Here is a 14,881-nt window from a genome sequence, read left to right on the forward strand (position 1 = left end):
GGGTAGGTGAAAAGTAGCGCCTGGTCTTCACCAGATACAATGCTTGGAGTTGTACCCAAAGGGTTCAATTTGTGTCCCATCAGATCAGAGAACTTTTTTCCTTCTATTCTCAGAATCCTTTAAACTGCCATCAGCCTTTTCCTCAAGAATGACTTCTGTCTAGCCACGCTACCATAAGCGCCAGATTAATGGAGTGCTGCTGAGATGGTTGTTCTTCTGACAGGTTCTCTCATCTATCAGAGGAATTCTGAAGCTCTGTTAGAGGGAGCATTGGGTTCTTGGTCACCTCCCTGATTAGAGACCTTCAAGCCCGGTTACTCAGTTTGGTCAAATAGCCAGCTCTAGGAAGAGTCCTGGTGGTTCCAAACTTCTTCTATTTCACAATCCTTTAAATGTCATTGTATGTCTTTTACTGAAAAATGGCTTCTGTCTAGCCACTTTACAATAAATGCCTCACTGGTGGAGTGCTGCTGAGATTCTCATCCTTCCTACAGGTTCTCTAACTTCAGCAGAGGACTTCTGTATCATAAATGGAAAAAGTGAATCTTTCCACCGTTTCATTTTCTGAAGCCACTTCCTAGAAATGAGTTTCAGTTCTTAACAAACTCTTAATTTTCTTCTGATTGTATCGATTCATTCAGATCTGCAGAAGCTACGGAACAGGGAAGATGTCGATGAGGAAATTGAGGAGATGCATGTGGAAGATCAGTCCGAGAAAGCGGAGGGTCGTCTTTCAGTCCTCACTCTATTCTCATTCCGCTCCTTGCGATGGCAGCTCATTTCTGTGTTTATAATGAACATGGGCCAGCAGCTATCTGGGGTTAATGCGGTGAGTGAATGTTGTTGTTAAGGGAATGGCCTCCTTGGGTCTTCTATTAAAAAACATTGTGTTTTATGCATTTTCTCTCCAGATCTATTACTATGCAGACAGCATTTACCTTTCTGCTGGAGTGGAGGAGAGCAATGTCCAATATGTGACCATCGCAACAGGCTCGATAAACGTCATCATGACCCTAATCGCGGTGAGACCTTTAGATACTGAGCCTGAATATTTAGATTCAGCTCATGAGATTGAGGCTGCGTGTGCCATGAATTCACACAAATTTGGTCATTTTTGACATCATAAAAAAGTTCATATTATATTGATGTTCCGCTTATATTTATTGAGTTGAAAATTTTGGTAAATGTTGAGAAGTTTATTTCTGTGGATGCAAGGAGTGGGATGATTTGCCTCAGGCAGAAGCGGCCTTAGGGGTGTGCAGGGCTAAGGCTTGGCCAACCCGACGCGGGGCCAATTACGTCAAACGCTGTTACCGGTATGTGTGGACTGTATAAACTTGTGCATGAATTTAATAAAAATAATGTTAACACACACCGGATTTTCTCATTACAGTATTCAGCTGAATTTTTTGCAAGATAACACACGGACTTTATCAAAATATAACGATATCATCTATTAAAAAAGTGCAATTCATTATTCATGACAATACCATGACAGTGCGAAATATGATGCGGTGTCATGCGTCTTAAGTGGTTTATGCTCCTCTTTATGTAGCACAGATTGGGTTGTGACGGCGACAGCCCCCCGAATATATAACGCTGATCCCCTTGCCTCATATTGCATTAGTCATAGTGATGGGAGCTTGGGAAGCGCAGAGAGAGAGACAGCGCTCACAGTCTAACTTCAGCTCAGGGAGGCACAGTCTACTGCCTCACAGCTCGGGTCACAACATTTGGTCCAGCATTGTTGGCAGACACTCCCCTGGCCCTCAGGGACACTTGGAAGACCCTTTCACCATTATAACCCACTCAAATTTAGTTCAGTTTTTCTTTTCTTTTGACTTCAATGCATTTTGCCGAGTTTGCCTAAACTCAAGCAATTCCATGTTTTCACCAAACTCGAGGTGAAGTGAATTCAGCGGGGTCCGTTGATCACTACTGTGGATACAAGTTCATCGAGGGGCCCACCCACTTACACTGGGACAGTTTAGAATGTTTATGAGTCCAATTATAAGGACATTATTGAGCCTGCCAGGAGCTGAACTCGGGTCCAAGTACTAGACAATATGTTTAAAAAGATACGCATGTTATTGTCATCACTGGATATCATTCAGTCGTCCAATCAAGTTTTATAAATAACATGGAGGAGGAAGATGTAAGCCAAGATGACAAAGACTGAAGATTGCAGTTGAATTATGAAGCTTCTAATGATCTGGGTGTGCTATAAACGGAAAGGTTTGCTCCCCGCTAAATGGCTAAATCTACAGGAGGTGCACCTGATAATTACTTCATTGTTTTGTTTGATTGTTTTTTCTTTATATTCTTATCCAGGTTTTTATCATTGAAGCCTCAGGAAGAAAATTACTTCTTCTGATAGGCTTTGGGATTTGCTGTGGTGCTTGTACAGTCCTGACAATAACTCTCCAATTTAAGGTGGGCAGTCTGTAAGTCAAATTCATATTTGTAAAGGTAGGTGGCATGGTGGCACAGTGGTAGTGCTGCTGCCTCGCAGTTAGGAGACCCGGGTTCACTTCCCGGGTCCTCCCTGCGTGGAGTTTGCATGTTCTCCCCGTGTCTGCGTGGGTTTCCTCCCACAGTCTGAAGACATGCAGGTTAGGTGGATTGGTGATTCTAAATTGTCCCTAATGTGTGCTTGGTGTGTGGGTGTGGGTGCCCTGCAGTGGGTTGGCACCCTGCCCGGGATTGGTTCCTGCCTTGCGCCCTATGTTGGCTGGGATTGGCTCCAGCAGACCCCCGTGACCCTATGTTCGGATTCAATGGGTTGGAAAATGGATGGATGGATATTTGTAAATTAGCAAAAAAATTGCACTGTTCAAAAAATTAATGGAACACTCAATCACCACAGTCTAACACCAAGTCAGTTATACTTTTGACGCATAAGCGATTGTGAATGAACTTCACTTGCTTTGGTGCAAATGAAAGGGACAGCAGATGCACTGGAGAGGCAACAACAAGGCACCCCCAAAAAGAGAATGGTGGCCACAGACAATTCCGCACTCCTTATCCTTCCTGACAGATTCTTCTCTAGTTTTGTGTTTTGCTGTTTTTGCAGAGAGCTGTTTTCACTTCGATGTCAAAGAGTCTTTTTCTGCTGATCAGTGCCAAATGAAATCCACTGTGATCCAATGTTGTTTAACAATAAAATGTGAAAACTCAGAAGGGGGTGAAGATTTTTATAGGCTCTGGATTAGCCCATAGGCTAAAGGAATAATCCTTGAAACCAGGACTATCTGTAAAATACCAACGTCCTGGCATTCTATCCCAGAATAATTGACCCATAGCAGACACAGCATAAATCTTCCAAACTGTTTTGTCAAGGGCACCCAAGAATGACCCACATGCCGTCACCCTGTAGGACCCTGTGTGCTTTTCTTTATTCTTCAAGTTGCAGTACCAGCGCGACAAGGCCTCTCACCCCTAAACTTTAAGCTGTAATATCCTCAAGTGGATTACTCATTCCATCCCCAGTGAGTGAGTCTGACTGGCCATGGTCTTTACAATTTCTTTTGCATTTTAAAGTCACCAATACCTCCCACACACAATATGTTGCACTTTTTTGTCTTTTACAGGAAACTGCCACGTGGATACCATACCTGAGCGCTGCCTGCTTAATAATCTACGTGATTGGACATGCAATCGGACCCAGTAAGTCCTGCACACCAGTCTCATCTGGCTGATTGGAACTGCAACGCCAACACAAAAGCAGTCCCATTATAAGAATCAAATCCAGCTCCTTCGCCATTTTAGGTGTTGGAGTAATATTTGGGCACGGTTGGCACGAGGGGTGAGACAATTGCCTTGGACAACACTTTGGTCAGGGTGGTAATTTCATACTGTTGTTTTTTATACATTACAAAATAGTAATACCAAAAAATTATAATTTTGCATGAACTTTTTCATTTTTGCACTTTAAATCCTTTGCTGATTATTTTTATAATGATTTGTGCTGTGTAGCCATTGGGATAACTTTGGAGTCATAATCCAGAGTCATCTTCATTATTCGTCAGAGAATCTTTACAGTTGCATATTTGATTGAATGTTGAAGGTGTGTTTTATACATACTTATCAATTTTCATTTTTTTTAATACTTTTGGAATATGAAGTGAAAGGAAAGTGGATGTTGTCACGCAGAAGCCATACCATTGAATGCAAGTTCCTACATTTGCCCCATTTCCCGTGAGGGGTTTCAGAGTTTTGTGGCTAACTGCTGTGAATGATTGGAGTCAAACAAAAACAAAGATTTGGGGATTTGCACCGCATATTGTCGAAGAGTGATCAATTAGGACGGAAACCGGTCTTTTCTGCAAAATAACAAAAGATAAACGAGTATGACAATCAGGTTGGTTTTATACAAAAATGACAGGAAATGAAATGATGTCATCGGTATGAGACGGAAGTGAGGTCATCAGGGCGGGACGGAAGTGAGGTCATCAGGGCGGGGTGGATATGAGGTCATCGGGGCGGAGCAGAAGTGAGGTCATCAGGGCAGGACGGAAGTGAGGTCATCAGGGCGGGGCGGATGTGAAGTCATCAGGGCGGGACGGAAATGAGGTCATCAGGGCAGGACGGATATGAGGTCATCAGGGCAGAACAGAAGTGAGGTCATCTGAAAAGGACGGGAAGTGATGAGTTCTGGCTTAGTCTTCTGTGGTTCTGAAAGAGACAAAGCATTAATGCTCGTTACCAACCCTTTTCCTGGTGTCTTTTGTGCCCCGTGTTGGACCCTTTGGCTGTCCCCTAAGTACGCGTTCGTGACACTGCTCAGTTCCAGTATGGTGGTTATGTTTTTGATAATTAGGCAGTGAGCAGACTGTCTAATTGACACACGCTAGCACTGATGCCTCACACTAGGAACACACTGGGTTCAAATCCCAGGCTGGTCAGTCATTCCCTGCATGGATTGTTCTCCTGTATGCCTGAGCTTTTCCTCCAGGAACTTCATTTCACTCCTACATCCTAAAGACATGCGTGTTCTGTTAAGTGGCCTCATGTAGCTCTGTCTATAAGAGTGCCTTGGCATGGACCAGAGCTACCAACACAGGCAGTCAGTTAAGTGGGTCAGACAATTCAGTTTAAACTTAGACTATTTAGTGTGCTCATACTTATGAAGAAATGAAACATAAAGGCAGAAACATCAGGCATTACACAAAATCAATTTTTTTTTTATATATACAGGGTAGTGTTAAGTCCAAATTCTAGCCGTCATAGGTCAGTTGATTCCTGAGGCAAACGACTCCTTAGGACAATGATGTCATAAAATACATGAATGAACAATACACACGTGAATAGCTACAGTGTAACACGGCACAGTTACCTTACACAGACTGTAATGCTATGCTTTTTTATTTTATAACTGACACAGTAAATAAGTATTATTATACATCATTAGCTGTCATTGTCTTGGGTTCGAATCCTAGTGACTTGAAGAATTAAAGATCTGAAAAGAAGTCAGTTTTGTGTTCGTCCAGCGAGGTCCTCCAGCGTCATCCCTGTAGTTGTCGTCATCATGTCCAGCCATCTGGGTACAGGTCGCCCTCTTGATCTGACTGCTTTGATCTTCCCTAACATGATGTTTTTCTCCAGTGGTCTCTCTCTACTTACAATGTGACCAAAATAACTTTGTAACTTCATCATTTAATCTCTTCCAAAATCGATTTGTTAGTTCTTCTGGTGATTCATGACACACAATCCTTTTCCAGCACCAAAGTTCAAATAAGTCAATCTTCTGTCTGTCTTGTTTCTTTGGTGTCCTCCTTTCACATCTGTAATCCTCTACTGAGAAAATGAGTGCATGGACAAGAGCTGAGCTTCGTTTTGAGTGTTATTTCCCTGCCTTTGAATAGTTCATTGAGATCCTTCGTTGTAGAGCGAGCAAGTGCTATTCTGCAGATTATCTCTTGACTGCTAGTTGCTTCCATATTTACGAAAGATTCCACAAGATTGAAATTCTTTAAAACTTTAATTCTGCCTCAAAATCTTCATCATTTTCCATGTTCATAATCTTCGTCTTGTTTGTGTTCGGTTCCAATCCCATGTTATGATTTCTGGCGTTGACTTTTCTCAGTAGATACAGCATGTCTTCTTTCCTGCTGGGGATGAGCGTTGTGTCGTCTGCAAAGCGTAGGTTGTTTATATTTTGGCCGCTCTCTTCTTCCAAGTTTCTTTTTCTGAAGATGTCTTTGCCATAAAGGTTGAAGTTGACGAGATTTATCTTTACCTGATGCCATATTTTATTGGAGACTAATCAGTGTTCCCAAATTCAGTTCTTTACTGCAGCTTCCTGATTATCGTATAGGCTCTTTATTATGTGTTTGGTTATTCCAAACACTTTGCACTACTGTTTGTATGAAAATGTGCTATATAAATAAATGTTGCTGTTGTTGTTGTATTCCCATTTGCGTTCTTTAGATCCACACAGTCAAAAGCTTTGTTGTAGTCGATGAAACAAAAGTATAATACGGGATTTTGGTGTTCTTTTTGAAATACAATGTAGTCATTTGTAAAGTAAGATATGAAAGTTTTTCAGGTTTTCTCTAAAACTGGAAAGTCTCCCTCATTAAAGTAAATCATCTCAACTTTTAATCATCATATGCATTAAATAAGCACTTTGCAGTCACATATGCTTCATTATTCCTTGACTGTCATTTCTGCAATTTAATGCAAACAAATCCTAAAAATGCAAACCAGAAACGTAGACAAAAACAGAGCAATAAGGTTCAGAAATCCAATAAATCAATAAAATATAATTAAACTCACATTCAAAATGACCCACCAGGAACAGTGGAGACCCTCGGGATTTATAGGGTGGAGGGGGCAGTTCCTAGCGGTGACTGGCAGGTGCGTATTGTTCTTAGATTGTGTTTCATAACTAAAAGCAAAGCAGGCGTATTGCATTTTTTTCAAGCAGCAGCTCCCTCGGTATTGCATGTTAATTCAAGACCGCGATTTAATTGTGACAAAACGAAATGTAATCAAATGACCAACCAGCAGTGGACTGGCATTCTGTCCAGGCTGTCTCCAGAATCATGCCTAGTGCTGCCAGTAAGGACCACCGTAGTCCTAAACTGGACTTAACACATTTTGAGAATGTCACGGTATGTTATGTCACCAATTCGATTCAATTCATCCATCCATTATCCAACCTGCTATATCCTAACTACAGGGTCACGGGGGTCTGCTGGAGCCAATCCCAGCCAACACAGGGCACAAGGCAGGAAACAAACCCCGGGCAGGGCGCCAGCCCACCGCAGTTAATTAAATTCAATACAGTTTGTTTCTTTACAACACCCTTCACTGAGTGCAGGTCCAGAGCAGTGTTCTCAAGTTAAATCCAAATTAAATCCTCAAATTTTCTTAACATGCAGAAAATCACAGTAGTTTGAAATTGAAATTCAACAACATCAGTCCATTAATCGTTGATCTACGATCAGTTGACAGTAAAGGAGAGGAAAATATAAACTCCAGTCAGCAACATCCCTGGTGAAAATGAACCTCTGCGGGGGTCCACGGTAAAATATTACTGACATGAACTAGGAGTCCCAAAGTACATAAATCCCAACAAGTTTCAAAAGCACTTCTAAAAACTGCCCACTAGAGGGGGATATTCCCATCAAACCCCAGCTAGTAATAAAGACAAGGGCCGACCCTTTATAAAATAAAAAGTTTATTTTTACAAAATGAGGTTCAATAGCAATAAAGCACAAGTAGTAAGGGCATTGCCCAAAAACAGTAAAGCAATACAATGTAAACAAATCCCAAAAGAGCAATCCAGAAACTTATTCAGAAACAGAGCAATCGTCTTCTTCTTTTGGCTGCTCCCGTTAGGGGTTGCCACAGCGGATCATCTTCCTCCATATCTTCCTGTCCTCGTCATCTTGTTCTATCACCCCCATCACCTGTATGTCCTCTCCCACCACATCCAAAAACCTCCTCTTCGACCTTCCTCTTTTTCTCTTCCCTGGCAGCACTATCCTTATCATCCTTCTCCCAATATACCCAGCATCTCTCCTCTGCACATGTCCAAACCAGCGCAATCTCGCCTCTCTGATTTTGTCTCCCAAACCATCCAATCTGAGCTGACCCTCTAATGTCCTCATTTCTAATCCTGTCCATCCTCGTCACACCCAATGCAAATCTCAACATCTTTAACTCTGCCACCTCCAGCTCTGTCTCCTGCTTTCTGGTCATTGCCACCGTCTACAACCCATATAACATAGCTGGTCTCACTACCGTCCTGTAGACTTTCCCTTTCACTCTTGCTGATACCCGTCTGTCACAAATCACTCCTGACACTCTTCTCCACCCATTCCACCCTGCCTGCACTCTCTTCTTCACTTCTCTTCCACAATCCCTGCTACTCTGTACTGTTGATCACAAGTATTTAAAATCATCTACCTTCGCCAACTCTACTCCTCGCCTCCTCACCATTCCACTGACCTCCCTTTCATTCACACACATGTATTCTGTCTTGGTAATCCTACTGAACTTCATTCCTCTCCTCTCTAGAGCAGATCTTGACCTCTCGAGGGTCTCCTCAACCTGATCTGTACTATCGCTACAGATCACAATGTCATCAGCAAATATCATAGTCCATAGGGACTCTTGTCTAATCTCATCTGTCAACCTGTCCATCACCACTGCAAATAAGAAAGGGCTCAGAGCCGATCCCTGATGTACTCCCACCTCCACGCTGAATGCATCTGTCACTCAAAAACAGAGCAATAAGGTTAAAAATATCTGGAAATCCAATAAATCAATGAAACATAAGTAAACTCACCAACTCAACTCCCCAGCATGTTTAAAATGAACCATCAGATACCGTAGAAGAGAGGGCACTTCCTAGCAGTGAATCGCAGGTGGACCGGCCTCTTGCAAGGAACCACCCATAAAACCTGTGGAACATGACCAAGACAACTGATATACATAGTGTAAAAAGACAAAGCACAAGGAAAGTGTTTTGGGGCAACTTGAAGACCAACCCCATATATTATCAGATGCAAAAGACGTCAAAGAAAATGCATGTTATGTTCAAAAGGGTTGAGCCATTTTTAGATTTCTAAGCGGACTGTCCTAGATGGTCTCATTGCGGTTTTTGAGTCATTCTGGGAGAAAGAGGTGGGCCCAGGTGGGCTGACATCGGAAGTGACGTTATAGGTGGCATTGTGTAAATCATCCTATCTGCAGAGGGGAGAGGAGAAGAGCAAACGTTATTGTGTAGCGACACCTCTTGTCCCGGAGGAGAATTACAATCTTATAAGCCCTTCAACTGTTCCCAAAGTGCACGCGTGTGATAATAGATTAGACCAAAAATAAAGACTGATGTATTTAACATAAATAAAAGAATCAAAAATAAACAAAGAGGCACAACACATGAATTTGAACCCCAGCCTGGCTAAGACATAACATGAACAGAGAAAGTCACACACAGTCCGAACCCTGGAGACCTCAGCCAACTAATCTGGGTGTTCTATAGTAGAGTCTGGGCTGGGTGGGCCATCCATTCTGATGACAGAATCTTTCCATCTGGTGATTCCAAGCCTTGCAGTATTTCAGATGACTTTTTCATGGGCAGGAAAACATCTTGACAGCTCCACATGGTTCTCCACCCCTAGGAGGGGCTGCCTGACACCCCTAAGGAATGTTTTTCTTTTTTGTTTTTTCTTTCTATCCCCCCAGGCCCCATTCCTTATGTGGTGACAACAGAGATGTTCCGCCAGTCCTCTAGGCCTGCTGCTTTCATGGTTGCTGGTTCTGTCCATTGGCTGTCCAACTTCACTGTAGGCCTCATCTTTCCATTCTTGGAGGTAAGATCTCAGCACCCCTCTGATGACAGTTTTATTACAGTAGTTTTAGTTGTAGTAATATTCATTTTATCTCATGTACAGAGCACAGTGATCTTTTTATTGCACATCTGAAGAAAAAGCAACAAGCCTCCCTCACCAAGATAAGAGAATGCATTCAAATTCAGAACTTCATTTCAGTGAATAGAAATACACAAATCTATCAAAGGTTATTCATGCCAAAATTAAATGCAATTCAACATGTTAACTACATTGCAATGCAATACATATGCAAGTGGGACATCAAATTTTTATCATGTCTCCATTAAAAACATGTCAACCAAATGATCAATTGCTTTTCACTATGTCGTGCAGTTTTGTTGCGCATTGCATTTCATCCATGTCCATCAATTACATGTCATAATTAAAAGCACAGGGGATGTTTTGCATTTTGCTCTGTGAAGATTGCACTTTAATCGTGAAATGAAATGTAATCAAATGACCAATCAGCATCAAAAGTTGAGATGCTGAAGAGGGAGTTGATAAGGCAGGGGATCCGCCATCTCGTTGAATGAATGAATGGGTGGAAGCTGACGATTTGAATGACAATTTCATTCTCTTGCATGTCGAAAGAAGGGAAAAGCCATAAAATATCATTTATCACGGAGGGTTTGAATAAAAAGCTATGAAGAAACCAAACTCTGTGACTTTAAAAAGTGTTTCACGTTATTCAGTATTTAGTTAAAACCCACATCTCGACAATTTAACCACACAGCTCAATTTAACATATATATTGTAAAAAAAAAACATGTTTAGACAACTTAACATAAGAGTTGTGACAGAATACTCATAAATCACTACAATAACCCACAATACAATAATCCTCCACTCTCCCAGATGCGTTGCCACCCTTCCTCCCGATTCAGCTCGTCAGTCTGGGATTTCCCATAGTCCTTTATAGTCCATGACCCGGAAGTGCTTCTGAACCCTCAGTCCATGCGACTCCAGAGTACCTGCGAGTCAGATCAAAAGCTCTTCTTTTTCATCCCGAAAGTACGTCATTTCCTCTGTCCCTGTGACCAGGACGTACTTCCGGGTTATAGGGCACAATAAAGTCTCTGAGCCTCTCTGCAGCGTCCCCTTGCGGCCCCCATGGTATCCAGCAGGGCTGTGATGGAAAACTCCAATATCCATGATGCCCTGCTGGAATTTGGGGCACCTCCATGCTGCTGGAAGGGCTCCATCTATTGGCAGGGATGAACAGCCAGCCATATCTCACAGAGTAAACCTTTTCAGTGAGACTTAAAACGTACTTTTTGCCATTTCTGTTTAGCACTCCACGGTCCACATTGACTAAACTTGTGCTCACCATCGGAACACAACAAATGTGTTCACTAGCAGAACGCCTCTTTTCCCCAGCTATCGATGCCCATTGCCCCGCCTTTTGACACTGATTGGTCATTTGATTACGTTTCGTTTTGCCGCGATTAAAGTGCAGTCTTGAATCAAAACGCCATACACGCGAAGCAACTCGTAAGAAAAATGCAAAATGTCTGCTTAGCTTTTAGTTATGACACACAGTCGATGGGCATGAACGAAAATGCAGTGCATTTTAAACTGACGACAGAATTGTGTGCTCTAGTGAAAAGCAATCGATTGTTTGGTTGATTTGTTTTTAATGACGACACGATAAGAGCGCACTTTATCTATCCCACTTTACCTTCTATGAAGACTGATAAACGATACGTCTCAAGTTTATCAGTCTCAGTCTGGAAATGTGAACTTGCATACTGCATATTACGTTGCATGTCAACGCAGTTAACACATTGGATTATATTTAATTTTGGCACAATACAAATCAATTTGCCTGACGTACTCCTTTATTCAGTGTCCATGTTGCTTGTGGTGTCACTGCAATAAACAACTGAGAAAGTAAATCAATAAATACATAAAGAAATAAGCAACACAAAACATATTTCATGACACATTTATATATCTATGCTCACATATCATTGTGTTTTTATTTACTTAGAATCACACGTCACAATACAAGTATTTATTTGTGAATTTATTTATTTTGTTTTGTCTGAAATATCCCTCCGTACCAATGCTCCATCTGATGCCAACCGTTCCAGGCTTCATATTAATAAAAGTGTTTTAGGCCTCTCTGTTAAATATTTTACGGTTTTCCATCATTTGCTCTGGCTTTCCCAGTTATGCGCCTCTTATCCCTGCACACACCGCCAAAGCACTCCAGCTAAGCTAATATCAGAGTTTCCATTGGTGAGGTGGCAGTTACTTCATGTTCATCGTGTTGCTTACGTCATACTTTCTAACATTAAAGTTACTCAAGAGTTGATGAAGTAAAGATGACCCGAATCTCAACTTGAATGTGACATGTTGTCCCCAATCATGTGTTCTCTCAGAAAGGTCTTGGCCCATTCAGTTTTATTGTCTTTGCTGCAATCTGCCTGGCGACTCTGCTCTACATCCTTATGATTGTTCCAGAAACAAAGAACAAAACATTTCTAGAAGTCAGCCAGCTATTTGCCACGAGGAACAAAACCAGAATAATTGTGGAGATGGAGAGCACCTCAGCGAAAGTCACCTCAGATGGTCCTGACGGCAACAATGTTCTGCCCATGACGACTTTGTAATTAGTGAATACTGAGAAAATTAATAAAGGTGACAAAATTTCTTCCACACTTTTGTCGGTTATACATATGTCCTGGGTGTGAGCTGAGGCCATCCCATCCTTCATAAAGGCTATTAAGCTGGTGTTGAGTTGGTCACCAGAATTCATGGAAACACAGATGAAGGGCCTCTTAAATTAAGAAGAAGTCAACCATTGCACCATCCCATTAAGTTGTAAGGTAGCATTTTAAGAGAGTTTCAATCAGGGTCAAAGGGTCCAGAGTCTAATCTGACAGCACTGAGCCTAAAGCAGGAAACATCAGTAGAGAAGGCACCAGTCGATCACAGGGCCCACCGCCGTACTCATTTTGAATCGCCAATTAACCTAACACACATGTGTTTGGGATGGGGAGGAAAAACAGAGCCTCTGCAGGAACTGGCTCAGACACAGGGAGAAGAGGAGAACTCCATCTAGGCAACAATAAGGCATGGAATTCAAATCCAAGACGACGAAAGAGTGAAACAGCAGTGCTAAGCATCCCACCTCTGTAGAAGTTGATATTTAGTACCCCGATATTGTCATGGCATTCGGGCCATTGTTTAATTCAGCTGTTCCCAACCTTGTTTGTGCCCCGAACCTCCAGTAAATGTTTGATTTATGTTTGCACCCCCTACAAAAGAAATTTCACATTTGTTGATGAAGAAGTCAAATTTCTAGTTTTTGAACCACATACAGTACTCAGTGTATAAAATCGAAATATAAACTGAGCAGGTTACCTTTATAAATCTCAGTAATCTTGTAAATGTGCCCCCCGTAAAGCTTAGACACTCAATTCACAAACAGTTGGGGTATCATGTGAAGCATGAAATGCTGTGAGGAAGGGTTTGGGGAATTGGAGACCCCATTGTTCACAGTAGAAACTGAGACTTGCTTTTCTCGACCTGCTGGTGAACCTCAGAAACCTATCCTCTGATTGGGTTGTGACTTTGGGTTGGCCAGATCTCTTCTTATCAGAGTTACTTCCAGTTGCCTTTGGCTTGTGTAGGACACCACTGGACTCACCAACACTGATTTGTTTTGTAATTTCTCTAAACAAAAGGCCTACACATCTAAGGGTAATAATGCTCTGTCTCATTTCATTTGTTAATTGCCATTTTCTTACAATTGTTGTCCAAGTAGTATCTAAGAGGGTGTAGTAACACAGTCTGTTCCAACTCTGCTTTAAGACAGACAAAGGGTTTTTAAGTAATCAACAGAAGTTGGGACACCTGTGCAAATTGTTTGCTTCAATTTACAAATCTTAATCTACTTTAATTGCTGCAGAACATCAGTAGGCTGTGACCCATTAGTTGTTCCCTGAAGAAGGCCCATTTGTAATATTCTGAAATTTCCTTTTTTTCAGTTTTTGCCAACCTAAGCTTTACGTGTAAACCTCTGGCAGTTTACTGCTTACCTTTTCACCATTTTAGGTCATTCATTGTATTTCAACTGATTAAATTTGAAGAAAAACTGGAATAATGGAGGTGTTCTAAACCTTTTGAAAGGCAGTATATATATAAACATTATAAACAACTGAACTGTGGTTTTCAGGAAGGTATAGGGTGGTCCAGATCTAATTATTCAATTTTCATTATGCTATAACTTATTAAGTTTATTACATTGAAAATCACCAGAAAAATCCCAGACCATCGAGAAGTGTGTGAACAGACGACATGAAGAATCGTCTTCGCGCCGAACTGGAATCGTCCCCGCATAAATCAAAGTCATCCATACGATCTGGATCTGCATAATTAGATCTGGACCACCCTGTACAGTATAAACTAATTGGTGCGTGTGTCTGTATGATCATGAATTCCAGCCCACTGTATCAAGTATCATCTGCAGATGACTTACAGAAAAACAGAAACAATATTGCTGTGTAAGTTAGTCCACCTGGAGTTTGTTTGTTGGGGTCCTTGGCCAGATGAATTAATCTGTTTTCCAGTTCTTATTAAATAAAGTTAACCAGTTGGTCAGTTTATGGCAGGCTGAAGGCCTAATGGCGTGTCTTTGTGCTGTGGGAGAACACCTAAAACACCTAAATCCCCACATGAACTTGTTCAAATCATGTCATCTCTGTAAAGGGGGATGTGAAACCAAGTCCAGTCTTTATAAGGTGGCATTGGCACCAACTGTGCTGCCATGCCATCCCTGACAGTGTTGGGGAATGTTACTTTTTAAAGTAGTTTAGTTACATTATTCATTATTTGAAAAAAACAAAAGCAACTAAATACGTTGTATAGTCACGTAACTAGCAATGCATCACTTTTGGATTACTGTTTCTTATTTTGTATCAAAAACTGCATGTTTGACTGCCCAGCATTTGTTACTAAATCCTAAGCCCATATTATGAAACTGACCAAAAAAAGTCAAAGGTAGTCGTGTTCTTTTGTTTTATAAATACATT

The 14,881-nt window shown here is 41.5% G+C and overlaps 1 protein-coding gene across 1 annotated transcript in view; it reads left to right on the forward strand.

The window, feature by feature from the left end:
* The window catches only part of slc2a1a (solute carrier family 2 member 1a), a 28,393-nt gene extending 15,901 nt beyond the window's left edge, over positions 1 to 12,492 (forward strand). The window contains exons 8-13 of the mRNA XM_039755527.1: positions 642 to 829; positions 912 to 1,022; positions 2,332 to 2,433; positions 3,591 to 3,666; positions 9,697 to 9,824; positions 12,227 to 12,492. Coding sequence (XP_039611461.1) covers positions 642 to 829; positions 912 to 1,022; positions 2,332 to 2,433; positions 3,591 to 3,666; positions 9,697 to 9,824; positions 12,227 to 12,457 — 836 coding nt within the window. The 3' untranslated portion in view covers positions 12,458 to 12,492. The remainder of the gene's footprint in view (positions 1 to 641; positions 830 to 911; positions 1,023 to 2,331; positions 2,434 to 3,590; positions 3,667 to 9,696; positions 9,825 to 12,226) is intronic.
* Positions 12,493 to 14,881: the final 2,389 nt, after the last annotated feature.

Source organism: Polypterus senegalus, chromosome 6 (assembly GCF_016835505.1).
Source record: "Polypterus senegalus isolate Bchr_013 chromosome 6, ASM1683550v1, whole genome shotgun sequence".
In the NCBI taxonomy this organism is placed as follows: domain Eukaryota; kingdom Metazoa; phylum Chordata; class Cladistia; order Polypteriformes; family Polypteridae; genus Polypterus; species Polypterus senegalus.